The 27,617-nt window shown below is 39.9% G+C and overlaps 1 protein-coding gene across 8 annotated transcripts in view; it reads right to left on the reverse strand.

Annotated features, from left to right (window-relative positions):
- LOC113660734 (collagen alpha-1(XIX) chain) overlaps positions 1 to 27,617 on the reverse strand; it is a 118,306-nt gene that overhangs the window by 15,047 nt on the left and 75,642 nt on the right. For all 8 annotated transcript variants that reach the window (XM_047816373.1, XM_047816375.1, XM_047816376.1 and 5 more), the window contains 10 exons: positions 23,201 to 23,254; positions 19,823 to 19,867; positions 12,832 to 12,882; positions 12,256 to 12,288; positions 11,523 to 11,549; positions 10,944 to 10,997; positions 9,506 to 9,550; positions 5,592 to 5,636; positions 5,418 to 5,480; positions 4,983 to 5,018 (listed from right to left, as the gene is read on the reverse strand). In XM_047816373.1, coding sequence (XP_047672329.1) covers positions 4,983 to 5,018; positions 5,418 to 5,480; positions 5,592 to 5,636; positions 9,506 to 9,550; positions 10,944 to 10,997; positions 11,523 to 11,549; positions 12,256 to 12,288; positions 12,832 to 12,882; positions 19,823 to 19,867; positions 23,201 to 23,254 — 453 coding nt within the window. The remainder of the gene's footprint in view (positions 1 to 4,982; positions 5,019 to 5,417; positions 5,481 to 5,591; positions 5,637 to 9,505; positions 9,551 to 10,943; positions 10,998 to 11,522; positions 11,550 to 12,255; positions 12,289 to 12,831; positions 12,883 to 19,822; positions 19,868 to 23,200; positions 23,255 to 27,617) is intronic.

The raw sequence follows: 27,617 nt of genomic DNA on the forward strand, positions 1-27,617 counted from the left end.
GAAAACGCACGCTTCTCTGGCAGATGAGCTAAACACTTTCCACACTCGCTTTGAAGCTGCAGATAACAGCGTTATGAATGCTAATAGCACTAAAAGTAACATGCATGCGGAGAGTTCCAGAACAGAAAACCCAATCATCATCTCGAAGCAGGATGTGAGAAATGCTTTCAGGAGAGTGAATACTAAGAAGGCAGCAGGACCAGAAGGCATCCCAGGACAGGTCCTGAAAAGCCTGCATTGACCAGTTAGCACCGTTGTTCATGGAGATATTCAACCTCTCCCTAGAACAGTCTACAATGTACACATGCTTTAACAAGTCCAACATAGTTCCTGTCTTGAAGAAACCCCAGCCTTTCTCCATACGCACCTCTAAGTTGGAGGTCCTGCAACTACTACCATAGTTAAACATTTGCATATTGCACACTTGCACTACATGCATTTCCAGCACTTTTATATTTATATTAAAAGCATTGGGTCTACATGTTTGTTTACGCTACCTCTGTTTCTGATTAATTTTTAGTTTCTAATTTTTTTTCTGATTATATTTGATATTGTATATTATTATATCATATAGATTTTATTATAATTTTCTGATATATTTTGATACTTTCTCATTATATACATATAAGGTCCATGTGCAGTATGGTGTGTATAAAGTGTATAAAGTGGTACTGTGCTGTGCAAGTCCAGAATTAAAGTGACAATCCTGAGTTAAAGTGTCAGTGCAAAAAAGGAGTGCAGAAAAACAGTGAAGGATCAGTACTAGATCCAGATCCTGGGTGTTTTCTGGGATAAACTCTGAATGGCCTGTGGGATGAAGCTTCTCCTCACTGTCTCTGTGTTTGCTTTCAAGGAGCAGAAGTGATTCCCTGAATGCAACAAAGAAAAGAGTTCATTGTTGGGATGGCTGAAATCCTTTACAAACTTCCTGTCCACGTGCTGTAGATGTCCTGCAGGTCAGGGAGCTTGGTGTGGATGGTACGTTCAGCTGACCGCACCAACATCTGGAGAGCTTGCCTGTCCTGCATGGTGCTGTTCCCGAACCAGGAAGTGATGCTACTTGTCAGGACGCTCTCAATGGTGCAGGTGTAGAAAGTCTTTGGAACCTGAAATGGTAGTTTGAAGTCCCTTAAATGTCTCAGATGGTACAGATGCTGCCGGGTCTTCTTCACCAGGGTGTTGATGTGACAGGTCCTGTGTGATGTGAACACCTAGGTACCGGAAACTGTCCACTCTCTACTGGAGTCCCGTTGATGTTTAGCGGTTGGTATGACCGCTCCTGCTTTTTGCTGAAGTTCACTATCAACTCCTTAGTCTTGCTGACGTTCAGGAGCAGATTGTACTCCTGGCACCATCTCTCCAGGTTTTAAGTCTCCTGTAGGAAGGCCATCTCGTTGTTTTTGGAAATCAAGCCAATCGCAACAGTGTCGTCAGCAAACTTGATGACGGTGGTGGGGTTGGAAGTGGCCACACAGTCATATGTGTACATATGTGGATCTCCAGTGCTGAGGGTGAAGATGGATGAGGTGTGTTTGCCCACCCATACGGCTTGTGGTCTGTCTGTCAGGAAGTTGGAGATCCATTGACACAGGACCTCCAACTTAGAGATGACCATGGAAGGAATTATGGTGTTAAACGCTGAACTGTAGTCCACAAAGAGCATTTTTGCATAATTCACTTTTCTGCAGTCCAGGTGGCTCATAGTAGTGCGGAGAAGATGAGCAATGGTGTCATCAGTAGAGCAGTTCTGAAGGTACACGAACTGTAGTGGATCAAGTGTGTCTGGTAGTGATGCAGTGATGAAGTCTCTGACCCGTCTTTCGAAGCACTTCATCACTACTGAGCTCAGGGCTACAGGGCGGTAATCGTTGAGGCAGGCGGGTTGGGATTTTTTTGGTACAGGAAAAAAGGAACAGAGAAGCGTCTGCATTCCCCATTCTAGAAGCTGGTGTTCTATAGTCCGTGATGTTTCTTAGTTCCTGCCAGTGTCTTAGAGCCGCCATGTTGGAACACTGACTATGACCGAGCTGAATTCCCGAGTTAGATAGAAGGGCCAACATTTGATGGTCAGTAGTTCCAGAATTGGTGTGCAGGAGCATGAGAGAGGAACGATGCTCATGCTGTCGCACCAGTGGTTGTTCACCATCAGACACACTCCACCTCCCCTTGACTTCCCCGACTCCAGTGTTCTGTCCATGCGGTAAACCAAGAAAAACTCGACCGGCTGGATGGCGTGTTCCGGTACCGCTGGGTTCAGCCATGTCTCAGTGAAGCAGAGAAGGTTGCAGTCCTGAATGTCCCTCTGGAAATTGACACTTGAACTGAGGTCATTGAGCTTGTTTTCCAGAGACTGGACGTTGGCTAACAGGACACTAGGTAAGGGAGCATGGTGTGCGCGTGTCCTCAGCCTGTTCCTGACGGTGCGGATGCCGGTGCGGGTCGCGTCCTTTGTTCCTCCTCAGGCTCTCGCTTGGCCAGCATGGGTCCAGGTTTAAAAAGTGTGAGTGGATTGTACACCAATAAATATAAGCTCTGTCATAACTAATATTGACCATCTTGTGTAAATAAACCGGTATCTATGTAAAAAAATATATAAAATAAACAAAAAGGCAAAGTGTAACCGTAGCAGTCGCGATGGAAGCTGACCTCACCGACGCCATCTTGGATGCAACAGTTTCCTGATTGCTGATAAAGACCAGGCCATACAGCTGACTGGCACAACATTCCCATGAGTCACTGGCTGACCATGCAGATCAATCCCTGGCAGGGCGACCACTGGGCGACGAGATGCCAACCAGGGTTAAAACATCAGGATTGATGAAGTAGCTCCATAAGAGGAGAGGATCAGACCAGTAGCTCGGAAAACTGGGAGTTATTGTTCACAAATCTGTCTAAATCTGTGTTAGTGAGCACTTCTCCTGTGGCGAGATAATCCAACCACCTGACAGGTGTGGCATATCAATATGCTGATTAGACAGCATGATTATTGCACAGGTGTACCTTAGGCTGGTGACAATAAAAGGCCACTCTAAAATGTGCAGTTTTTTATCACACAGCACAATGCCACAGATGTCGCAAGTTTTGAGGGCATGCTAGCATGCTGACTGCGTGAATGTCTACCAGAGCTGTTGCCCATGAATTGAATGTTCATTTATCTACCATAATCTGTCTTCAAAAGGCGTTTCAGAGAATTTGGCAGTACATCCAACCGGCCTCACAACCGCAGACCACGGACCTCCACATCCGGCATCTTCATCTACAAGATCGTCTGAGACCAGCCTGAACAGTAATTGAGAGAAATAGGCCTTTTGTGTACATAGAAAAAGTCTTAGATCTTTGAGTTCAGCTCATGAAAAAATGGGGGCAAAAACAAAAGTGTAGTTGCATTCATCAGGTTCCAGAACCTGAATTCCAACCTGGCATTCTGATTCCTATTGCTGATGATGGCTATCTATCTCGCTTGATGGACACTATATTTCTGCTCTAAAAGTCTTTGTAATTGGTGGATTGTTATGCCTTCACCTATACCCTGTGGTGGTACACTGACAAATCATGGGATTTACAGGTCAAGATGGCAGAAGTGGAACAAGAGACAGGTCCTTCCCTTTCTCCTATCCCATCCCCTGAGTCTGTCCCATCCCCTGAGTCTCATATAAACATTTTGAATTGAAAAGCTCGCTTGGAAATTTCTCCCAACATGGAGGAGGATATGTACAGTATAGACCAGCAATGTTTGGTGCTACTCAAGGACCACTTTTCCTGGTTTTCCTGTCTGCTTGGAGCTTGAGGTCTGTTGCTCAGCGAAGCTCAGAGATTGAACCACAAGGTAAGCAGACAGCCCCCACCATTGGCTCTTTCAGATAATCTGGCAGTGTGCCAGGTGTGTTGCAGTGTCTCCTGCATAAGTGGCTTCCATTTTGTCAGCAGTGAAAGCTATTCGGCAAGGCCAAAGTCTCTCTGTTGCCAACAAGCAGAGAATGCTCGTTTCATGGCAGCAGCAGCCAACATTATCCCTTTGGGTCTGCTTCACATGTTCCCATTTCAGCTATGCCTCAGGAGTGCAGGCTTTCATTACTGCAGGCATCCCATCACAGTCATAAGAGTTATGTGCTGTGGGCTTTGTACCATTCTAATATGGAAAAACCCCAGTTCTTGGTCTTGGATTGCACTTTAGGAGTGTGAAAAATCATAAAACACATTTGACAAGCAGTCTCTGAGAGAGCCCTTATCTCTCATGGCATATAAATTAACACAGAGCATCGAAGCATTCCCATAGCATCAGCCATGACACATTACATGCTTAACCTTGTGTAGTTTCTTTCATAATTTTAATTTTAATCACACAAACCCGTGAGTAATTTCCCTAACAATATTTTTGCTCTGCTAACAGTGATTGCCTGAGGAGATTTATGAAAAGTACAGTGAGAGTGGTAGGAGCTGAATTTGTGTGAGCTGTGTGTGAGAGTCTCAATATGCTGTGCTGAAAAGCAAAACAAAAATAAAGTTGCATGAGAAACATAAAGCTTGTCTGCCTACCAATTGCTTATCCCCACAACACACGGATGCTTACAGTCCCAAAAAATGCCATGTTCCTAGTTGCGTGAGACTTGATTTAAATACAAGCCAATGTTAAATTCAATCAAATAAGGTGCTTTATTTGCTGACAACTGGGGTAATGTTAGTAGGAAGCCACAATGTCTGTTTTTAATTGGAGTTTGTGACTCTAATTTCTGGAGATGTGGAGATATAAAACTTTCTTTTACTGTTGTGTATTCAGCATTAAGGACATGTGCATTTGCCACATTGCTGATTAAAGTCAACTGTAATACTTCAAAGGAAAGTGTATAAATGTGTAGAGCAATAGCAATATATGACTTTTCATCTGTAGACTGTTTTTTCTTAAAGGGTTTTACATGAAAAAATATATATTGTGGAAGGAATTCATTTTTAAGTGCAAAGTTTTACAAATCTAGCATTCTTACCTCATAGCCGGGAATTCCATCTTTTCCAGGTCTACCCTGTAATATGAAAAATGTTATTGGATGCAGTGAAATATTTGGGTTACTGCTCACATAGTCATGTTCCCATGTTACTAATGCTTGAAAAGACTTGCAAAAACATTGTGGGAAATCTCCCAAAAACTGCTTACAAATTCTCTTTTGCCATTATAGACTCTTTAATGTAAATTAATGTTCTTTGCCTTTTTGTAATATAAAAGTAACTCTCAGTAGACAGTAGTGCAGTATAAGCATATTTCCCAAACCCAGAAGTAGTGTTTTCACTGCTCTAATGCATTTTATTTAAATCAATACCTCTGTAACTGAAATATGGGTCTCTAGAATATGTATAAAAACACTGTTGCAAGATAATATAACAAAACAGTATAGTATGGAACAAGATTGAGTGTAATTTCTTACAGATACACCTGGAGGGCCTTCAGGTCCAGGGAAACCTGTCTCTCCCACAGGCCCTCGCAGTCCCTGAAAGGAATATTAAAATAAGAGATTACAAATGTCAAGCCGCATTCCTCCTTAATAAATACCTTAAACGCATTATGTACAGCTGACAATAAGTGAAAAAAATAAACTTACAGGTTCTCCTGCAATTCCTGGCTCACCACGAGTACCAGATTTCCCCTGCGAGCCCAAAAGAAACAAGAAACAAGTTAGAAATTCAAGCCTGACAAGGCACAATATATTGTTGTTCAATAGCAGAACAGGCAAGTACAAAAATACTGATTCAGAGTTTTTTGATGTTCATTTGAGCAGCTCAATTCAGTGCTGATTGCAAATAAAACCTTGTATCTGCATTAATCAGGTCTGTTAGCAGTAGCAGTATGCCAGGTTAGAATTAGCACCCACCTGTGGTAATGTGCCCTGAGAGTGGGACCTAAAGTAAGAACGGTTTCCATAAATTAAGGGTATGAGGCTGGCAAGCGTAACCATTATAACTTGGTTATGGATGGGCGACAGCACCTGAGCCAGAAGTGAATCCCAAGCACCTGATATGGGCAAGCACAATCTCAATGTCTCACTGCCAGTTCTCCAATTAATGATACACAGTGATGCATGAAACCTTCAGAATTAAATATGGACTAAAACTTCACAAGATTTTATCCTATATAGTAGAGAAAGTGACCCCAATCAAACAAATCAGACAAAAATATTATACATGGTAAACATGGTATGTACACAGTGTTCAAATATTACATATCTGTATACAAACATAGGATATTTTCAATCAATGGGATGACAATTTGATGTCTGTGAGTTTTTATTTTATTTAAATGCCATTTTATTTAAAATAGAGGAATCTATAAAAGACTGATCTTCACACTTGGGGAGATCCGTGAGGATTGGACTTGTTTGTTCATTTATTTATTTATTTTCTCTACCAGCTGGTTATGCTCCTCCTTTTTTCCCTCTCCCCTACATTTTCAGGAGAGTGTGTTGCTTGGCCTGTTTGGCTCAGTTTTGGATTTGTCCAGCCCTTTTGCTCGGCTGAGGACGTTCTCAGTGCCTTCACTTGGCTGAGGACATTGCTCGGCTCTTCTGCTCAGCAGTGGATGTAACTCAGGACACTTTGGCCTTGCTGCCATGTCAGAGTTAAAACAATATTATTTGCCATGAGCTAAGCACCCTCTGTTCATGACAGGCAGAGAGGCATTGGCCTAGCCAGATGTCACTCATTGCAGAATGGAATCCCCCGAGCAGGAGACAGACGTGCCTACAGGGCTGAATCCCAAACAATCTGCATGGGGTGGTTCTCAGAGACGGAAAAAGCATACGCTTCCCTTGGTTAAACCTAAGGACAAGGGACCTCATGTGGGTATGCAATATTTCAGTGCCCATCTGACACATCCAGATGAGCCAGTAATCTGGATAAATGTAGACATGGATGCCCTGGGGTGCAATGATGCCTGAGCAGCCTCCAGGCTGCTGTCTGCTTTGTGGCACAGTGGGGTAAATCTGTGGCTTGGTGGAGTTCTCAACTTATTGGTTCTAATTTGTTTAACATATCTAGGCATATCAGGAAAAAAAGCTGAAATTTCTTTCTGAAAATTTTCAGTGAGAATCCAGTCAAGAGTACGGGTCTGACTGCACCTTGTAGCGTCTGGTACCAGTCATTTTAGATTTCATTTCCCAGGCACCCTAAATTTCAACATCTACTGCTCAATTAACCAATGACCACTCCGTTTTAGGATTTTATTGAGGGCTACACTCGTTAAAGTTACTTATGAATATTTACCTTGCTTCGCGAGCCAAAATCGCTACAACCTTGAAGGACAGTGAAGCACTCCAAAAATTAACAAGTGTGAGTGAATTTGATCACATTGCCATAAAGCAGCTATACAGATATCTGGATGTAGATTTATATTTAGATTCCGAATATGCAAGTTAGAGGTACCAGTGAAAAGAAAGAACTCCCTGAGAAATGAGGAAGTAACCTTGAAAGAAACAACCCAGAGGAGAGCTCGTTCTTTTTTGCATGCCACTGTATAGTGGGATAATGTATTACTTGTTAACAATTGTACTTACAGTCCAAACAGAATGGATGTTCAGTATGAGCATCATAGGATTTATGATTACAGGAACAGTTCCTGGGTAGATGTGCATATATTTTGTCTATTGTGTGTACTGTATAGTGTGTATAGTGTGTACTGAAAATTTGCTTTTACATTTCCAGCATTTAGCAAATGCCCTTATCCAGAGCAACTTACATTTTTATTTCATTTTATACAACTGAGCAATTGAGGGTTATTGGCCTTGCTCAGAAGCCCAGCAGTGGAAGCCTGGTGGACATCGGAATCAAACTCACAACTTTCCAATTGGTAGTCCAATACCTTAACCACTAGGCTACCAAAACCCTGTGTGATGTAATCTGCATGTCACAAATTAAAAGCAATGCCATTTGTGTGTTGCTTTTTAAATTATTTTACCCCAGTAGTTGTACAAGCATTTCAGTGTACAACTGAAATATTGTGTAAATCAGAATTGAAAACTAAAACTTGAAATTAATTGTTTTCAGACTGGTATAAAAAAAACTATTCCATAGGATGGAGAAAGGTGGTGGACAGATTTGCATAAGAAACTGTGTTCTTAAGGTATGCAGACAGTAAGGTTGTGGGCAGTATTGTATACCGAATAAAATTATAAACACAACACTACTGTGTTTGCACCCATTTTTCATGAGCTGAACTCAAAGTTCTAGAACCTTTTCTATGTACTCAAAAGGCCTATTTCTCTCAAATTTTGGCCTATTGTTCACAAATCTGTCTAAATCTGTGTTAGTGAGCACTTCTCCTTTGCCGAGATAATCCATCTACCTCACAGGTGTGGCATATCAAGATGCTGATTAGAAAGCATGATTATTGCACAGGTGTGCATTAGGCTGGCCACAATAAAAGACCACTCTAAAATGTGCAGTTTTACTATATTGGGGGGTCCGGAAACCAGTCAGTATCTGGTGTGACCACCATTTGCCTTAAGCAGTGCATCACATCTCCTTCGCATAAAGTTGATCAGGTTGTAGATTGTGGCTTGTGAAATGTTGGTCCACTTATTTTCAATGGCTGTGCGAAGTTGCTGAATATTGGCAGGAACTGGAACAAGCTGTCGTATATGCTGATCCAGAGCATCCCAAACATGCTCAATGGGTAACATGTCCGGTGAGTATGCTGGCCATGCAAAAACTGGGATGTTTTCAGCTTCCAGGAATTGTGTACGGATCCTTGCAACATTATCATGCTGCAACATGAGGTGATAGTTGATGAATGGCACAACAATGGGCCTCAGTGCCAGGCACCATTGAATGTGAGCATTTGCCCACTCAAGTCGGTTACAACAACAAACTGCAGTCAGCTTGAGACCCCGATGAGGATAAGCATGCAAATGAGCTTCCCTGAAAAGGTTTCTGACAGTTTTTGCAGAAAGTGTTTAGTTATGCAAACCGATTCTTGCAGCAGCTGTCTGGGTGGCTGGTCTAAGACGATCTTGTAGGTGAAAATGCTGGATGTTGAGGTCCTGGGCTGGTGTGGCTACAAGGCCAGTTGGATGTACTGCCAAATTCTCTAAAATGCTTTTGGTTGCAGCTTATGGTAGATAAATGAACATTCAATTCATGGGCAACAGTTCTGGTGGACATTCCTGCAGTCAGCATTCCAACTGCAGGCTCCCTCAAAACTTTCAACATCTGTGGCATTGTGCTGTGTGAGTGGCCTTTTATTGTGGCCAGCCTAATGTACACCTGTGCAATAATCATGCTGTCTAATCAGCATCTTGATATGCCACACCTGTGAGGTGGTTGGATTATCTCGGCTCACTAACACAGATATAGACAGATTTGTGAACGATATTTGAAAGAAATAGGCCTTTTGTGTATGTATAAAAAGTCTTAGATCTTTGAGTTCAGCTCATAAAAAAACCGGGGAAAAACAAAAGTGTTGTTTATAATTTTGTTCAGTATATTTAAATATTAAATAATAAAAAAATAAAATAATACATACAATAGGGCCTGCGACTCCTGGTGGACCAGGCATGCCAGGGTCTCCCTAGAACAACAAAAACAACCAAGAATAAAATATACATCTACAGATTTCATATGATTTTAATGTTAATGATATGTAGCTTCACTGTTTTAAATGCGAGTCATATACACAATATGTTGTTAAATATCTTAGATATTCAGTCCAATTCCATTCAATTTGTTTGTATAGCATTTTTAACAATTCACATTGTCTCAAAGCAGCTTTCCAAGTATAGAAACAGAACATGCAGTCATGCATTAACAAAGACTGAATAAAAGAATTCAATGGTGATCACATCGTCAGATATATATTTAACATTCAGGTCGTGCTTTGTGAGGGATAACCCTTTGGCCAAATCCATGGTTCCTTTGTAAGGTCATATTAACCAGTTTTGATTAGGACATCTGCCAAAAGCTGTAAATGTAAATGAAAAATTGTTTGACTTCAAAACACCCTATGAAAGGTAACCACATGAGTGAACCATGCTACACCCAGTGTGCACCTAATGTTATTAAATAAACAGGACAGTGGCAATTAATTTGTCAGAGTAGCTGTTTATCTGTTATGTTATCTCCCTTGTGTACACAAGTATTGTCCATTGAGTTGTCCATCTTCATGTCATTTTATTTTAAAATAGCCCATCCTAATGAATCGAGTAAAGAAATCATATCAGAATGCCCTTCCAATCATTCTAAATGGGAAAGGTCCATGTGAAGAGGTGTGAAACAGTATGTATGAACATAACCTATGAGCTTCAGACTATAATCCAGGTTCCCAATTCCAAACTCTTCTGAAAAGTTTGAATGGCATCCATTAATAATAATGCTTTCATAAGATCAGATGGTTTCTGGTAAATACAGGTGGTGTACTGCCCCTGGTGGTTATCCTAAGTTCATTGAAAAGGTTTAAGTAAGGCTTAAATAATTTGTCCAAAAAATGTATCAGAACAAATAAAATAAATGATAACTGACTCAGTTTCTTGGCATCAGTGGTATTCTCCCTTACTCCTTTCTCTTTTCATAACACACTTCATGTTGCCTTATAATATATAATATGACTGAATCTGTGTGCTTTGCAGGTTTTCCTGGCTAAGCTGTGTGGTATTTCTCATTTGCACCTGTTGAGTTTGTAATTCTTAAATTAAAAGGATCTTCAGTAAATATCGATATTCATGTAGCTTACCCGTCTTTAAAAATTACTTAAGGTTTCTCTTTAGTTGATGGACTGTTCCAAATATAAATTGGAGTAGAAATGAGATATATTTAATGTAATAGATATATGTAATATATGTAATAGAACAAAATTTTAAATATTCTAAAAATCTTTTAGAAAACATATCTAAGAAACTTGCCCAATTTCGATTACACACACCATGGATGAACTTGTGACTTGTACACAATACAAGAGTTAAACTTACTTTAGAGCCATGCAGTCCTTCAAAGCCTGGCAATCCCATTGGACCTGGTTCACCCTGGATAAAGAATTCTAAACCTCAAATAAAGTCTTAAAATGTACAGATATGTCTTTGTAAAAGAGAAAAACGAAGGTAATATTTATCTCTTATTAAAAGCAAAGACTACACAAGAAGAGGTTGTGGTAACAGCTAATTCCTCATTTTCTAAATCAATTAGCAGCATAACACATACCACCGATTGTGCTCTCCAGTGGTAAAAAACAATAATAATTTTACCCAAATACATAAAAGACCTACGTTTGAATTCCATTATTGAAAAACAAAAAACAAAGCAACACTGTTCTGTGTAATGTCTATACTGTCTACTGTTCTTCACAGTACACAGTGAAGCCTTGCAACATACAGAAAATATGTTAAGAAACCTGTGAAGGTAAGTGTCACACATGCATAATGCAGAAAAGGTGTGCCAGTATGTCAGAATAGCACAAGGATCACTCTAAAAAATATGGTATTTATGAAATATTTTTCACTCTGTAAACAGTGGAAAAAAGAAAATATATAATAATATCATCACCAACTTACTACTTCCCCTTTATCTCCTTTGGGCCCCTGAAAAGAATGATAAATAAAATTGTTAGTTATCAAAAAGAACTACACTAATGAATATTCCTTTCATCCCCACAGCAAAATTTAATTGATAACCTTGATTGTGTTCACATACATTCAGACTAAATATGACTATGGCTAATGACTCATGTACAATAGAAGTTATCTGTTAAGCAAATGGATACCGAAATATCTATATAGAACACTTAAAATTTAGATAATCCCTTAAATCTTCTTTGACCAATTTCTTCAATGATTCATTCTATTTAATCCTGCCAAGATAAAGTGCTACAGCTGACTTCAATGAGTTTCTGTAGCCAGAACATTGTTTTGGAGAAGGTTTGCCCCACTCTTCTTTACAACATTGCTTCTGGGCCTGCACAGTTCTATGATGCACAGCTCTTTTATTCTGCCAAAGCATCTTAATTGGATTATCTGTCCAATTGGCCACCTTGATTTTTCCTTTTTTAGCCAATTTGTTGTCAGTTTAGCCATGTCAATTTGCTGGTGTGCTTTAGATCATTGTTCTGTTGCATGACACATGACAAGCCCAGAATAATCTGTTTTTCTGTTAATAATCTGTTATTGGGCCCTGATAAATAAAACACTAAAGTGAAGAAGGCTGTACTTTATTTTTAACATTGCTTTCAGTTTACATTATGTATTAAATTTGTTTCAAATTTAATTTAATCATTAATGTAATGCATACCGGAGGTCCTGGTGGTCCTGAGTTTTCTCCATTCTGTACACAAACAGCAATATTTAATAGAAACATACATATTATCTTGCATGTTTTTATTTTTAGATTCTTTGGATGATGATTCATTGCTTCCTCCAGGTTAGGGTAGCAAATGGATCAAGAGTCAATGAGTGTGACATAGGAATGCACCATGCTTACAAACTTGACACAAATTGGTTTACAACTTTTGAGGTTTTTGAGTAGCCAGTCTACCTACTGGAATGTATAGGTAGTAGAAGGAAACTAGACAGAAGGCATAGCATCCAAAAAAAGCCTTGTATTTTTAAAGCAACTACCAGAATAAGGAAGCAAACTTGTATTTGACAATACATTTTTTCCTATCATATGGAGGCATTTAGAGACATTTTAACTCTACAAACGGTACATAAATTCACACACATATAGAAAGCAATGAATAAAATTCTGTATATCTCTATGTAAATCAGTTTTGAAATATCATTGCCAAATGAAGGCAAACCAGTAATAAAGATGTTTTTCAGATAAAAAATGCTTACAACTATTTTCATGCCAGAAAAAAAAACAGACCTGAAGCTTATATAGACTGCTCATTCCATTCCCATCAACATAGGGGATGCCCTGCAAATACAGTATTTAAAGTTAATGGACGGATTTTGCACTTTAATCCTTGCTAAGAGGCTTCTAAGAGAAAAAGTTAAACATTTATTACACAGTGATGATAGACTTTCTTTACTAGGTATAGGATAGACAAACTTGATCAGAGTTTATAAAAGATTATAAATTTCACTTCTGTAAAGGCAATAAGTTTAACAGTGACAAAAATATCTAACCTACAAGAAGATATTTACAATACATGTGAGTCTGTGATATAAAGCAAACAATAAACCTTTTTATATACTTAAGCAAAATACAGGAGCTGGACAATTAAAATGAAACAGAAACAAGGGATGTGGTTAATATATGAAATGTTTTTAAAACCAACCAGCGCATTCAAATTCAAGAAGATTTTCAGCACACTCACGCTGGAGACATGCCATATTTTTGCTAAGATTGTGAGACAAGTCTATGGCATTTCAGAAAACACCAGAGTGTTCACACAGGAAAGAAGCCATATTGTTGATCACAGCATGGGAGATGTTTTGCAGAGCAAGATAATTTCATAAACATCCACATAAAAGAGAAGCCATATTACTGCTCACAGTCTGGGAAGAGTTTTACTTGAAATAGTGTTCTTAAAATAAATCAACTCACTTATAAATGGGAGAAGCATCAGTGATCACACTGTGGGAACATTTTTAAACAGCAAACTATTTCTCAAAAACACCACTGCATTCATTCATTATAGAAGCCCAGATCTTCCAAGCTGCCACTTCTGGACCCTTGAGTAACTGCTAATGCAACAGGAAGCATTATGTAAGTGAGCTCTGGGCCTTAACCTGTATTTTATCCAACAAACATAAATCCACAGCTACGCAAGTCACTGGAGAATTAAATGTGTCCCCTTTGTCTTTCCTGTTTCCACCAAAACTGTTCATGAGTAGAATATTGACAGGCTAAATATTCCGGGTCAGCCAAACCTTTTGTCAAATGTGCCAATGCCAAACATCAGTTGTAGACAGTTTTTCCCACATTCAGGAGAGCAATGGTGTAGAGAAGCTCCTAAAATCTTACCACCTGACAGTTGCATGCCCAGAATGAAGCCTGGGATAGTGGCTGCAATATCTTGACATGCCCTAGTCCCACTTCTTGTGCTAGATGGACACATCACTGCCGGGGACTTTCTGTAAAACTATGTGCACCTAAAGGTTTAAACAGTGTATGCTTAAGGTGGTGCCATGTATCATGATGGTAATGCACCAATACACCAATACAGCAAGACATGTTTATCAAAAGAAGAGTTTTTTTGAAAAACTCCCATTGGAATATTATTGACCAACTTTGGGGTGTTCTGGAGGAGCAAGCCAGGAAGAATTTTCCTACACCAGCTTCATGTAATAAAATGGCCAATGCCCTGGAAGATGATTGGCACTCCCCTCGGGAGTCATTTCATTGCAAATAGATGCTTTATTGGCTGCAAATGGAGGCACTATACCATAATCTATTATTGTGGTATAAAACCAGGTGTTTCAATTCCATTGTCCAAACCCTGTAAAATCTTGTTTAACTAGATTTCATTCAGAGAAGCAAAATATTTAGAGCTGTTGTGGATTAAATTGAGGGCAGAAGAACATTAACTTGTCACAGTGGCTAAAATAAACAAATGCATTAATCCTAAAAGCTTTAAAAGAATCAAATAATATAATGATTATACTGCGCCATAGTATACATGCTTAGTACTGTTTGACCCTATAGCATAGTAATAGAATTGTTGACTCAATCATACTTTCATGTGTCATTCAGAAGAGGATTTGTTCCCTTTTAAGTCTGGTTCCTCTCAAGGTTTCTTCCAGGTTGTTTTAGGGAAATTCTAGTGGTGACTGTTGCCTCTGGCTTGCTTATTATGGAGCTATATGTATATATTTCTGGAAAGATGCTTTATGATATTGGGTCTCTTATCAATCTCTCATTTAAAAGTGTGAATGTTGTGTAAGCCAAAAAGAGCTATAAAAATATGTTGGATTATTAAAAGGTTTTTACAAAAATTACAACCGTAAATGACAAAATTTTTGCACCAAACAGCTTATTTGCATTTGTTGATGCCAACAACACTTGATGATAGGACATACAGTACCTCATTTCCTAACTTGAGGACTTGGTATTGAGGAGTGTGGTATTACCAGGCCAGATAGAAGCAAACGAACATCTGCTGAAACAGATGGAAAGAGTGGCATCAGTATGGTATTGTGAGGTGTTGTATGTCTTCCAAGCAAGGAAAAGAAAAAGGGTTTTATAGACAACAATGCCTTATCCCCAAATGAGTCTGCCAAGATCTACAGTGCCAGGAAAAATATGTTTCAAATGGAGCTAGAACAAGGAAAATTTGGGGTTCATGCCCATCTGAAACTGTAAATTATTTAGGAAGTGTAACTTTAAGTCAATATATGTTGTATACATTCATCAGCCACTTAAAAACATTACCTCGCTTTAATCTCAGAATAGCCTTATCTCATCAGAGACTGTCCATTTACTTCATTGAATGGACTCCACATGGTCTTAGAGACATTACTTTAAGACTCTTGTCCATGTTTACATGATTGCATTACAAAATTGTAAAAAATTACAAAATTATAGTTTAATTATAAGTTGCACATATTTACCAGCTACAGTTTTATGCTGCAAATTTCCCATTCAGCATTTGTATAGTCAGCAACAATGCTGTTATATTCAGTGGAATTCAGATGACACTGTACAGAATGACAGTAATGGAACCCATTGTGTGCCAAACAAACATTTAGAAAGACATTACCACACCACAACCACTAATCTGAACTGTTGAAACAATGCAAGTTGGGTCCATGGATTAATGGTGTTTACACCACATCTTCATTCTGCATGTCACTGGGGAAGTTAAGATTTATTTCTAATTAGATTTCTAATCTAATCTTTAACTCTACATGTTTATTGAGCTTTTGTCCACTATCACTGAAGAACTGCTGTTCACTACATGCTTTTTTTACATGCATAATGGTGTGAAATTTTGTGGCCATTGAGCAACAATTGATATAATTTACTGGCTAGTATAAAACATATGAACAAAATGTTGGTTATAATTTGTCTAATCAGAATAAATTTACCTGGATATCTTATTAAAAGGTAAGGAAGGCAGTCATAGTGAGCAGTCAATCATTAATGATATACGAACTTGTCTATCCTGTACAAGGCCTCAGACTATAAGAGTAGACATGAGCAGGAGAATGTAGTCTTGCAAATCTTTCTGAAGTCTCCAGAGGTGGAGCAAAATATATGCAACTTCTTCAAGTTAAAGTAAGTTCAACATAGATATCTTAGGAGTTCAAAAATGGTGAAAAACTGCAAAATGTAAGGAAGAGTTAGGATAAAAGAACATTGTTGGGATGGCTGAGGTCCTTTATGATCTTCCTTGCTTTGGTCCAGCACCACTTGTTATTGATAGTCTCCAGGTCAGGGAGCTTATTGCGGATGGTACAGTATGTTCAGCCGACCACACTGCCCTCTGGTATCCTGCTTAGTCTGTTCCAAAACCAGGCTGTGATGCTTCCCTTCAGGATGCTCTCAATGGTGCATGCGCAGAAGGTCCTTAGCACCCTAGAGAGCAGTTTAAAGTCCCTTAATCATCTGAGGTTCCCAAGATGAGAACACCTACTGTAGGTACCGGAAACTATCCACTCAAAAGGAGATCATTCTGGCACCCTGTCTCCAGGCTTTTAATCTCCTCCAGGTAGGCCATCTGGTTGTTGGAGATGAGCCCCACCACAAAGTTGTCATCAGCAAACTTTGTTTGTATGATTTTGCTGGAGATGGAAGTGGCTCAATACACAACCTTGGGTGCTCCGGTGATAAGAGTAAGAGGGGGTGTGTGACTACTGACACAGAGTCCCAGGACCTCCAATTCTCAGGTAAATGTGGAGGGAAACGTAAATGTTTTCAACAAATTGCATTTTCACATAATCCACATTTCTGTTGTCCAGGTGGCTCTGGGCAGTGAGGTGAAGGTATGGAGGTATCCTTGGTGGAGCGGTTGGGATGGTATGCAAACTGAAGGGGGTCCAGTGTGTCAGGTAGTGAGGAAGTAATGAAGTCTCTGATTAATCTTTCAAAGCACTTCATCAAAACAGAGGTCAGGGATACAGGGCGATAATCATGTTGTGCTCCGTGACTGGAACGCGTTTTCCTCTCCAACTTTCTCAGCATGCAGGCAGCATTCACACATGCCATTATCGCTGTTAGTGGCAGTAGTGCTGTAAGCAGCCTCGAAACAAGCATAGAAATTATTTAGTTCTTCTGCCAAAGAAGTGTCCACATTCACTGCTCTGGAGAATGGTGCTTCTCAGTCGTTCTCAGTCTCTGCCACAGGCTCCTGGAGCCACCATGTTGGAACAGTGAGTCTAGTTTCTTCTTGTATTGCCGCTTTGCCTCCTTTACCGCTCTGCGCACGTTGTAGGATGCAGCTTTCAGTAGGAAAGTAGGAAATGCTGTAGCATGTTCCCGGTGGTGAGCCCCATGTTGTAGATGGCAGAGCAGGATCTCAGAGAGGATGTTTTTATTCACCCACGGCTTTTGCTTGGGAATTGTCCTGATGATGTTTTTGTTAACTGTATCATCAGATTCCTGATATATCTCATGACCGCTCCCGTAAACATGTCATCAGAGCTGTCCCAGTCTGCATCATCTAGAGCATCCTGCAGAGTGGCTACCGATTGGTTCGTCCATTGCGCGACCTCCATCTGAACCGGGGTTTCCCGTTTTAACCTATGTTTATATTTAGGCATGAGGAAGATGGCGGTGTGGTCCGATTTACCAAACGGCGGACTGTCTTTGAATGGTGTGTAGCAATGTTCCAGTGTCTGGTTGCTCCTATTGAGGCAGGTGATGTGTTGGTGGAGGTTTGCAAGTGCATGCTTGAGGTTGGCACTGTTAAAATCCCACACCATGATGAATGCAGCGTCCTTGTGTGGTGTTTGTTGTTAAGTGAGAGACCTAAGGTTGTCAACTTGCTTTCCAAAGACTGAACATTGACTAACAGGATACTAGGCAGAGCTTGGTGTGATCATGCACGCATCCTTTGCTGTTCCTTAGGATCTCAATCGGCCAGCTTGAGTCCAGGTTAATTACATTTTACAGAAAGTTTAAAAAAGTCTTGTCTTCAGTTTTAATTGTTTAGTTATATTACTTTAATCTCTCAGTATTGTTAAAATTGATGTTAAATATACACATCCAAATCTGTTAAAAAACACACAGGTTTTCATAGGGTGTCCTAATTTTTTCACATGACCGTATACATACGCACACATAATGTCACAGCATGGTGCAAAAAAGCTTGTTCATTCTTCTGTTACCTCTAGGTTGGATTATTGTAATGCCTTACTGCCTGGATGTTCCAATAGGTACATAAGCTCCAGTTGCAGAATTTAAGAGTGAGTTTTCTCATCTGACTTGAAGCTTTTTGTGTGCTGATATGGAAAAAAAGCTTTTAGTTTAGGAATGCAGTCATTTTGCTGGGTTCAAATTTATTTTCAACATCTAATGCTAACTTGCTGAGTTAAAATGTTCAATTCAACATGTTCTGGTTTGTTTCATATTTGTACCAAATGCTGGCTTTTCAGATGTACTTAAACTGTGTTATTTTTAACTTGGCAAATTATGTGTGTAGGAGGAAAATTTAGCCATATAGAGTTCTAATGAGCAAGCAAGAGGCAACAGAGGTAAGAAAAACTCTAGGAAAACCCTTGAGTGGAAGCAAACTCAAAAACTTTGGCTGTTGGGCAATGGTCCAGTCAGTAATGGAGGAAGATCATGTTTATCTTCAAATCTACAAAATCAGTCATTACCACAATTGCTGAGGTTTAAAAGTGCAAAAGTCTATAATACACAAAATAATCATACAGTATCATACAATGCATATAAAAGGTTTACACACCCCTGTTAAAACAACAGTTTTTTGATATGTAAAAAATGAAACAAAGATAAATCATGTCAAAATATTAATAAATCATAAATGTCTTTCACCATCAATGTGCAATCAAAGACTCTTTGAGAAAATAAAGGGGGGAAAATAAATCAACTGGTATTTCTTCCTATTCATGATATTTTCTGAAAAGATTTCTCAACTTGATAAAAGCCCAAATTTTGGGTGAAGGGAATGAGCCCTAAAGCATGATGTTACCGCTTCCATGCCTCACTGCAGGTGTAGTGTTCTTTTCCTTGTTTGCACCAAGCATAGATTTATGAATTATGGAATTATTATACCTTTTGGAATTGGTCTTATGAAACCAAAACAAATTCTGCCACCAGGTAAACATCTAATGCTGCATCTATTGTTTAGACATCATTAGTACCTTTCAACAAGTAAAGAATGCCATGCATGCTTTGTAACCTCTTTACAGATTATGGTTTCAACTGTTGAATAAAACTGTTATTCAAGATGATGTGAAAAAATTGTACACAAATCAGAATAATAATTTAAAAAGGAGATTGAATGAGATTCATTCTGTATACAGCCACATTCTTACTATAAAACGGTGTGCAAATTTATGCAATCAGTTTGTTTTTATTCCTCCAATTTTACCTTCAGGTTTCAGATCTTTTTCATTCCATTTTTTATTATTTTGTTATTATTACATTGAAGGTAAAAAATGTCCTGACAATTTATATTGTTTCATTTTTTACATTATATTAATTCTGTTAACATTTTATCAGGGGTGTGTAGACTTTTTAAATGTTCTTCAGGGCAATTAGGTCATTTTTTTAATGGCAGTAAATCAACAATGAATAACAACCATATGGTGCAATTATTATTATTATTATTATTATTATTATTATTATTATTATTATTAATGCATAAATGAATCCAGGAGATTCACTAATCTTTGAGTGGAATGGCTCTCAACTCTTAAATCACTCAAATCCTGATATAACTTACAGGAGGTCCGGGAGGTCCAGGCCTGCCTGGTGGACCCTTTATGCCCTACAAAACATATGCAAATAAGGGTTAGCATACTCAAAACATACTTATTCAACACATACATATTCAACAAATGTACCAATATGCTTTATCATGCTATCCCAGCACTTTCTTAAGGACAATTGATGAATGAAGTGAAGTCCAGTTAAAGCCTTAGACACTATTAATCGTCACTGAATGCATCTCTAGATTAGCAAGATGTGGTTGAGATATTCTCTCAAACAAAAATATGCATTACTTAGTGTATACACTAAGAAAACATCACTTTGGCAAATTTGTTTCTAGATTTATGCCTATAGATCATTAATGAGACAGGGTATCATCTGAGTCACATATTATTAAATGAGATAAAACATTTTGATTGGAGACTGATTTTAAATACTGCAACAGATGAGGTACATCATATATTCTGTTACTGTCAGACAACACATTTCACATTTTAAATTCAACTAAATCATTATAGTTTTATAAATAATAAATAATAAAAAAGCTATTATATTAATATTCATTAATGATTACATGCTTACAGAGTAAAAATTATAAAGGCTTTATCCCAGGAAGAATGCATAATATATGCAAATTTTAAATAAATAAATAAAGTGTGGAGAACCTATTTAAATAATGAACATTCCTTTATTCCACGTTTCAAATGCTTAAGTCAACAGCAGCAGTGATTGAGAAACAGATAAGTATCCCATGTTAAGCCATAAGATATTGTAAGATTGTAAGCCATGAGCTGAGTGTGATAGACTAGCCAAAAGATCTTTGAGAGTATCAATGCTCTGTATTTAAAATTAAGATGAGTCTTTGATATTTGGTCAAGATTGCTCACTGGAAAAAAATATATCATAATTCTGTTACAGGTTATAGGTAACAGTCAGGACAATGTGTAAGAGTTTACAGCCTGCCTCACATCCTTTTTGGGTAGGACACTACAACCTTTGTGCACATTGATTTGAGAATTCCTTTAATTTGTGAACCTTAATCCCAGTCTGAGTTGCACTGGAGCTCCACAGTCAAACCTTGTATCATTCATGCGAATGACAAACATTGGTGTCAGTGGTGCCAGAAAGGGAAATCTTGGACTGTGTATTGTATCTCTGTATTGTTCTCTGATGAGTCTACCTTCACTGTCTTTAACATATCCATGAGTGTTTGAGTCCCAAAGAAGCTTACCATCCAGACATGTGCATGCCAAATTAAAGCCTGGGGGTGGATAAGTGATGGCTTGGGTTTCAATATCATGGCATTCATTAAGCCTGCTTCTTGTGCTCAATGGGTGTGTCACTGCCAGGAACATGTGAAACATTCTGGAGGACCATGTGCACCCAGTGGTTCAAAAAGTGTAAGCTGAAGGTGAGGCTGTGTAAAAGGATGATAATGCACCAATACAAATAGCAAGACTGGTGAAAGAGTGGAAAAAGTAATAAGTGAAATCAAAGATCTCTCAGATCAGAATTTTAAGCAATTTTGGGGTGTTTTTGAAGAACAGGAAATATTTTCCTCCACCAACATCATGTAATGACTGAGCCAATGTGTAGGACAATGTGTATCTATCATTCTCATAACAGATTAATGCTTTATTGGCCACAAAAGTCTATATACTATACTAATAAATGATTGTGGTTTAAAACCAGATGAGAGAGGGAAAATCAAGTCAAGCAGTAGGTCGACAAACAGATCCACTTGGAGGCAAACAGATCCACTTCTGCACGGCCAAATATGTTCCAAATTCACCCCAGCCCATGTTTCCGGTTTGAAGGGTATCTTTTCCAGACGGTATGTTTCAGCTCCTTCCAAGATGCTCAATAGGATTAAGGTCAGGGCTCATAGAAGGCCACTTAGGAATAGTCCAATGTTTTCCTCTTAGCCATTCTTGGGTGTTTTTAGCTGTGTGTTTTGGGTCATTGTCCTGTTGCAAGACTCATGACCTGCGACTGAGACCAAGCTTTCTGACACTGGCCAGCACATTTCTCTCTAGAATCTATTGATAGTCTTCAGATTTCATTGTACCCTGCACAGATTCAAGACATCCTGTGCCAGATGCAGCAAAGCAGCCCCAGAACATAACAGAGCCTCCTCAATGTTTCACAGTAGGGACAGTGTTCTTTTCTTGATATGTTTCATTTTTCTGTCTGTGAACATAGAGCTGATGTGCCTTGGCAAAAAGTTCCATTTTTGTAGGAACATTCTCCCAGAAGCTTTGTGGCTTGTCAACATGTAGTTTGGCATATTCCAGTCTAGCTTCTTGGTCATCTCCAATGTTGTCCACTTTGGCTCAAACAAGAACGGATGGTGTGATCTGACACTGATGTTCCTTGAGCATGAAGTTCACCTTGGATCTCTTTAGAAGTCTTTCTGGTCTCTTTTGTTACCATTCGGATTATCCGTCTCTTTGATTTGTCATCAATTTTCCTCCTGCGGCCACGTCTAGGGAGGTTGGCTCCAGTCCCATGGATCTTAAATTTCTGAATAATATTTGCAACTGTAGTCACAGGAACATCTAGCTGCTTGGAGATGGTCTTATAGCCTTTACCTTTTTCATGCTTGTCTATAATTGTCTTTCCAATCTCTTGAGACAACTCTTTCCTTCGATTCCTCTGGTCCATGTTGAGTGTGGTACACACCATGTCACCAGACAACACAGTGACTACCTGGAGCCCTATACAGTATATACTGTAGGCCCACTGACTGATTACAAGATTGTAGACACCTGTGATGCTAATTAGTGGACACACCTTGAATTAACATGTCCCTTTGGTCACCTTATTTTCAGTATTTTCTAGGGGACCATCTTTTTTGTCTAGGCCTGTTCCATGAGTTTATTTTTTTTAAATATTTCCGTTGAAGCATGGTTGAAAAGCAATGTCTGACTTTCATTGGTTAACATTCATAGAATTTTTATCTATTATTACTTTTGTCGGGTTAAGTTTTTTCTGTGACCATTGTGAGTTTTTCTTTCGTTGACCGAAGGGTACCAACAATTTTGTCCACGTGTGTAAATACCTGTGGAAAATATTTTTAATTGTTTTAGTAACTTTTTTAGTTGTTTGCAATTATTCTGTGTAAATTACTTTACAGAAGCTGTTTTTAAATGCAAAATAAAATTAAATTAAATATGCAATATAAATAAAATGTAATGCGTGTCTGTTTTATCCAAAATTAATAAATGTTGCTTAAAATGTATTTATACATAATCTAGTTTCTACCAAATAAATTTCATAACTTACTCTAAATGAGATACAGAACTATGAATTATATTTATGTAATGCTAAGATAAAAGAAATTAGCAACATAAATGTATTATTCAGATTTAAAATATTTGGGCCTGCTTACCTGTTCTCCCTTGAGTCCAGCTGTGCCTGAAATTCCTGGTCTACCAATGGGACCCTGAAGAAACACATATATTTGTTTAAGTAATGTTGAGTTTAACTAAATAGCTGATATTCCAGAAAACATATATGAAGGAAAATAATAGTTAAGATTACACACATATTCACATAAGATAACACATATACATTCCCCTCCAGAAAAGTGAAATAGCAAGGCCAATTCTTTTGCTTTTCTTTTTTTTACACTGAGGGTTTACCTTCACATATGAAGATCGGACCAAATATTTTAAGCTATCATTTCCTTATACAGTATGTATATCTACATTGTATACATGCTACAATACTTAAACCATGAAACTGTCACAGCCGGAAGAGGAAGGAGACAGACCCGTATGCAGGATAGCTTCAAAGGAAAGGGGTTTAATAAATGATAAAGACAACGACATAAAGATGATAACAAAAGCAATACAAATGAAGACACGTAACAAAGACTAGACATGACGAGGGGTAAACGTAACTAATGATTCCGCGCTGCACTCGGCAACGCGGCCCACTTAAATATAAAAAGACACGATGACACAATAAGGATCAGGTGTGAAGACAGGGAGGGACAGACGAAGGCGGGGCAGACACGTGACGAAGAAGATAAACAAAAACAGCACGTGGCCAAAAGTCCGGGTTGAGTCCTGACAGTAAGCCCCCCCCCCCCCCCCCACGAGGCGCGGCTCCCGAAGCGCCAAACCCCGACAAGGTCCGAGGGGGGGGGGGGGGGGGTTGGCATTTTCACGGCGAAGGCAGATGGGGGAGCAAGGAACACGGCGAAGGCAGATGGGGGAAGCGAGGAACACGGCGAAGGCAGATGGGGGAGCGAGGAACACGGCGAAGGCAGATGGGGGAAGCGAGGAACACGGCAAAGGCAGATGGGGGGAGCAAGGCACACGGCGAGGTAGGTGGGGGGAGCAAGGCACACGGCGGGCACAGCCAGCGAGGGCCGAGCGACGTCCACAGCCGAGCAGAGGGGCCGAACGACGTCCACAGCCGAGCAGAAGGGCCGAGCGACGTCCACAGCCGAGCAGAAGGGCCACGCGACTTCCATAGCCGAGCTGAAGGGCCGAGCGACATCCACAGCCGAGCTGGAGGGCCGAGCGACGTCCACAGTCGAGCTGGAGGGCCACGCGACTTCCATAGCCGAGCTGAAGGGCCGAGCGACATCCACAGCCGAGCTGGAGGGCCGAGCGACGTCTACAGCCGAGCTGGAGGGCCGAGCGACGTCCACAGTCGAGCTGGAGGGCCGCACATAACCCCCGACGCACCGCTGCCAGATCCACGTCCCGATGACCAGAATATGAAGGGTGGGAGGGTGGGAAAAGTCCTTCGCCCTGGGCCTGCAGCACCCCCCGCGGAAGAAGTGAAGCGACGCCCTCCTCGGAACGGAACCGAAAGTGGAGCGACGTCCTTCACCGAAAAAATGCGCGGCGATGCCGCAGGGCACCAAAAAATAAAAAAGGGGCAAAAACGGTATGGTGACATCCTACGCGAAGGAAGTGAGGCGACGACCGCTTCGGACGGAACCGAAAGTGTAGCGGCGTCCCTCACCGGAAACAGTGCGAAGCGATGAGAAAAAAGGGTCAGAAGGACTGCCGGAACAGTCCAGGGGAAGAAGGAAAAAAAAACGGTCCGAGCTGGAAGCTATCCTGCTGGGTCTCAGTTCGTAGGCGGAATCATTCTGTCACAACCGGAAGAGGAAGGAGAAAGACCCGTTTGCAGGATAGCTTCAAAGGAAAGGGGTTTAATAAATGATAAAGACAACGACATAAAGATGATAACAAAAGCAATACAAATGAAGACACTTAACAAAGACTAGACATGACGAGGGGTAAACGTAACTAATGATTCCGCGCTGCACTCGGCAACGCGGCCCACTTAAATATAAAAAGACACGATGACACAATAAGGATCAGGTGTGAAGACAGGGAGGGGCAGACGAAGGCGGGGCAGACACGTGACGAAGAAGTTAAACAAAAACAGCAAGTGGCCAAAAGTCTGGGTTGAGTCCTGACAGAAACCCACTCATTTTCCGAATAATATTGAAACCAATTACTGACAGTTTCTTGCTGCTGAGATGTGCCCTGATAGGTGATTGTTTTAATAATTAATAGTTCTAAATGTCTTCATTTGAGCCATTGTGTTTGTTTAAAACATCATGAAGACAAGTGTGCTATCTATGGGAGAAAAGCAAGCCATTTTGAACATGAGAAACGAGAGAAAATGTATCTGTGCCACTGCATAAGAACTGGACCGTAACAGGTTTTGTGTTTTGTTTTGTGTTCGGTTTTCTAGAGACAGAGGATCCAAATGCAAGTAAAGATTTTAATGAACACAACACAAAATAAACCTAGGCAAGGCAATGACAAAACATCACGAGAACCACGATCACACTCAACAGTCATAAAGGGACAACAATCGACAAAGCATCATGGCAAACAAACAGGGTTAAATACACACAGGGAACCAATAACAAAAAAGAGACATGGGGGCAAGGGAAGCAAGACACAAGAAACAGATATCAAAATAAAACTCATAGAAAATAAAACACAAAACCTATGTTACATGGACATAGCCTTCAAAAATGTTGAATGTCCTGAAAGAGAAAAAGACACCCCTGGTGTACTACCAAGCAAAAAAATAAGTCTTTGAGAGCAAAATTAGCCAAAACACAAGATAAAAATTCTCTTCAGTAGTAATATTCAGAAGGCCAGTTTGGAATTTGGAAAGAAATATAGATATGAACCACAAAAGTTCTTGAACCAAGATTGACCAAGAAATGATGGAAATGTCAGAAAGGTTGTATATTTCCCTTTGTGGGCATTCCAGCAGCTTGTGTGTTCTGTGCCATATGTTTTTGTTTATTTTGTCTCCACGTGTGATTGCCCCTGCCCAATCCTTAGTTCCTTTCCACTTCAGCACACCTGTTCCTATTCCTGTATCATTACTACGTCCCCTATTTATATTGGTTGTGTTGCATTTAGTTTTTTTATAGCCCTTGTCATAGTTTGGGTGTCATATATGACTGTTTTTTGTTTTGTACTTAGTTGCTTTAGATTTTTTCCAGTGTTTTCTGTGAGTCAATTCCATTATATTATTGAAGCTCCTGGTTTTGCTATCCAAGCATTTGTGTCTGTTTTTTCCCGATGAGGCCATCCCCTTTTCTGACAGAAAAAGCCAAATTTGGAGAATATAGCTCATCAGTCAAGCATGAAGCAGGGGTGTGGTTGAACAAAGTTTGGTGTATATAGAGTGGACTTTTGTACTTTTTTTAAAAATGACTTTTCCTCTTTTGCAGTAAGGGGGTGAGCGAATGGGAACCAAAACGTGAGGGAGAAGTGAGAGCCGAGAGAGAACTCAGTACAGAAAGCCATGAATGTGCCTGTATGTTTATGCAGCTGAAAATAAAAATAAAGCACTTTTTGAGGTCTCAAGCCTGTCTCCCATTTCTTCTTTCCTGAACAAAAGTATTGTTCTCTAATTCATAGATCAAACATCAGGAAATAAAAAAGCAGAAATTATGATATTTGTCTTTCATTCAGCTTTTGACTAAAATATGAAATGTCTTGATTATATAGCAAAAATGTCTCTGGTTATGTATGTAACCTGGTTCCCTCAAAAAGGAACGAGATGCTCTATGTTGGCTTGATGCTATGGGAGTGCCCCATGAGACCGGTTTCAGGGTGAAAGCAGAGTGTGAAAGCTACTGCTCTTGAGCCAGAACTAGAAGGTCTCATGTGCAGTAGCCCCAAATGAATGGTCAAGTCAAGAAGCTTTTATTGACATTTCAACCATATATAGATGTTGCAGTACATAGTGAAATGAGACAACGTTCTCCAGGATCATGGTGCCTCATCCGTTTGATGGATGTAAGCAGCATGTAAACAGTTTGATGTGTCCGTGTGTGTGTTTGGTGTAGGTCTGTGCAGTCCATACAGATGATGTGTGTGTATGTTGTGCTCAGTACAGTTCAGTTCAGTTATTGAGAAGTCTGATGGCTTGTGGGAAGAAACTGTTACACAGTCTGGTCGTGAGGGCCCGAATGCTTCGGCACCTTTTTTCCAGACGGCAGGAGGGTGAAGAGTGTGTGTGAGGGGTGTGTGGGGTCATCCACAATGCTGTTGGCTGTGCGGATGCAGCGTGTGGTGTAAGTGTCCATGATTGAGGGAAGAGAGACACCAATGATCTTCTCCGCTGTCCTGACTATCCGCTGCAGGGTTTTGCGTTCCGGGATCGCACAGTTCCCAAACCAGACAGTAATGCAGCTGCTCAGAATGCTCTATAGGGGGGGGGATGTGTCTTTCTCAGCCTTCGTAGGAAGTAGAGACGCTGCTGGGCTTTCTTAGTAATGGAGCTGGTGTTGAGTGACCAGGTGA

Source organism: Tachysurus fulvidraco, chromosome 7 (genome assembly GCF_022655615.1).
Source record: "Tachysurus fulvidraco isolate hzauxx_2018 chromosome 7, HZAU_PFXX_2.0, whole genome shotgun sequence".
NCBI lineage: Eukaryota > Metazoa > Chordata > Actinopteri > Siluriformes > Bagridae > Tachysurus > Tachysurus fulvidraco.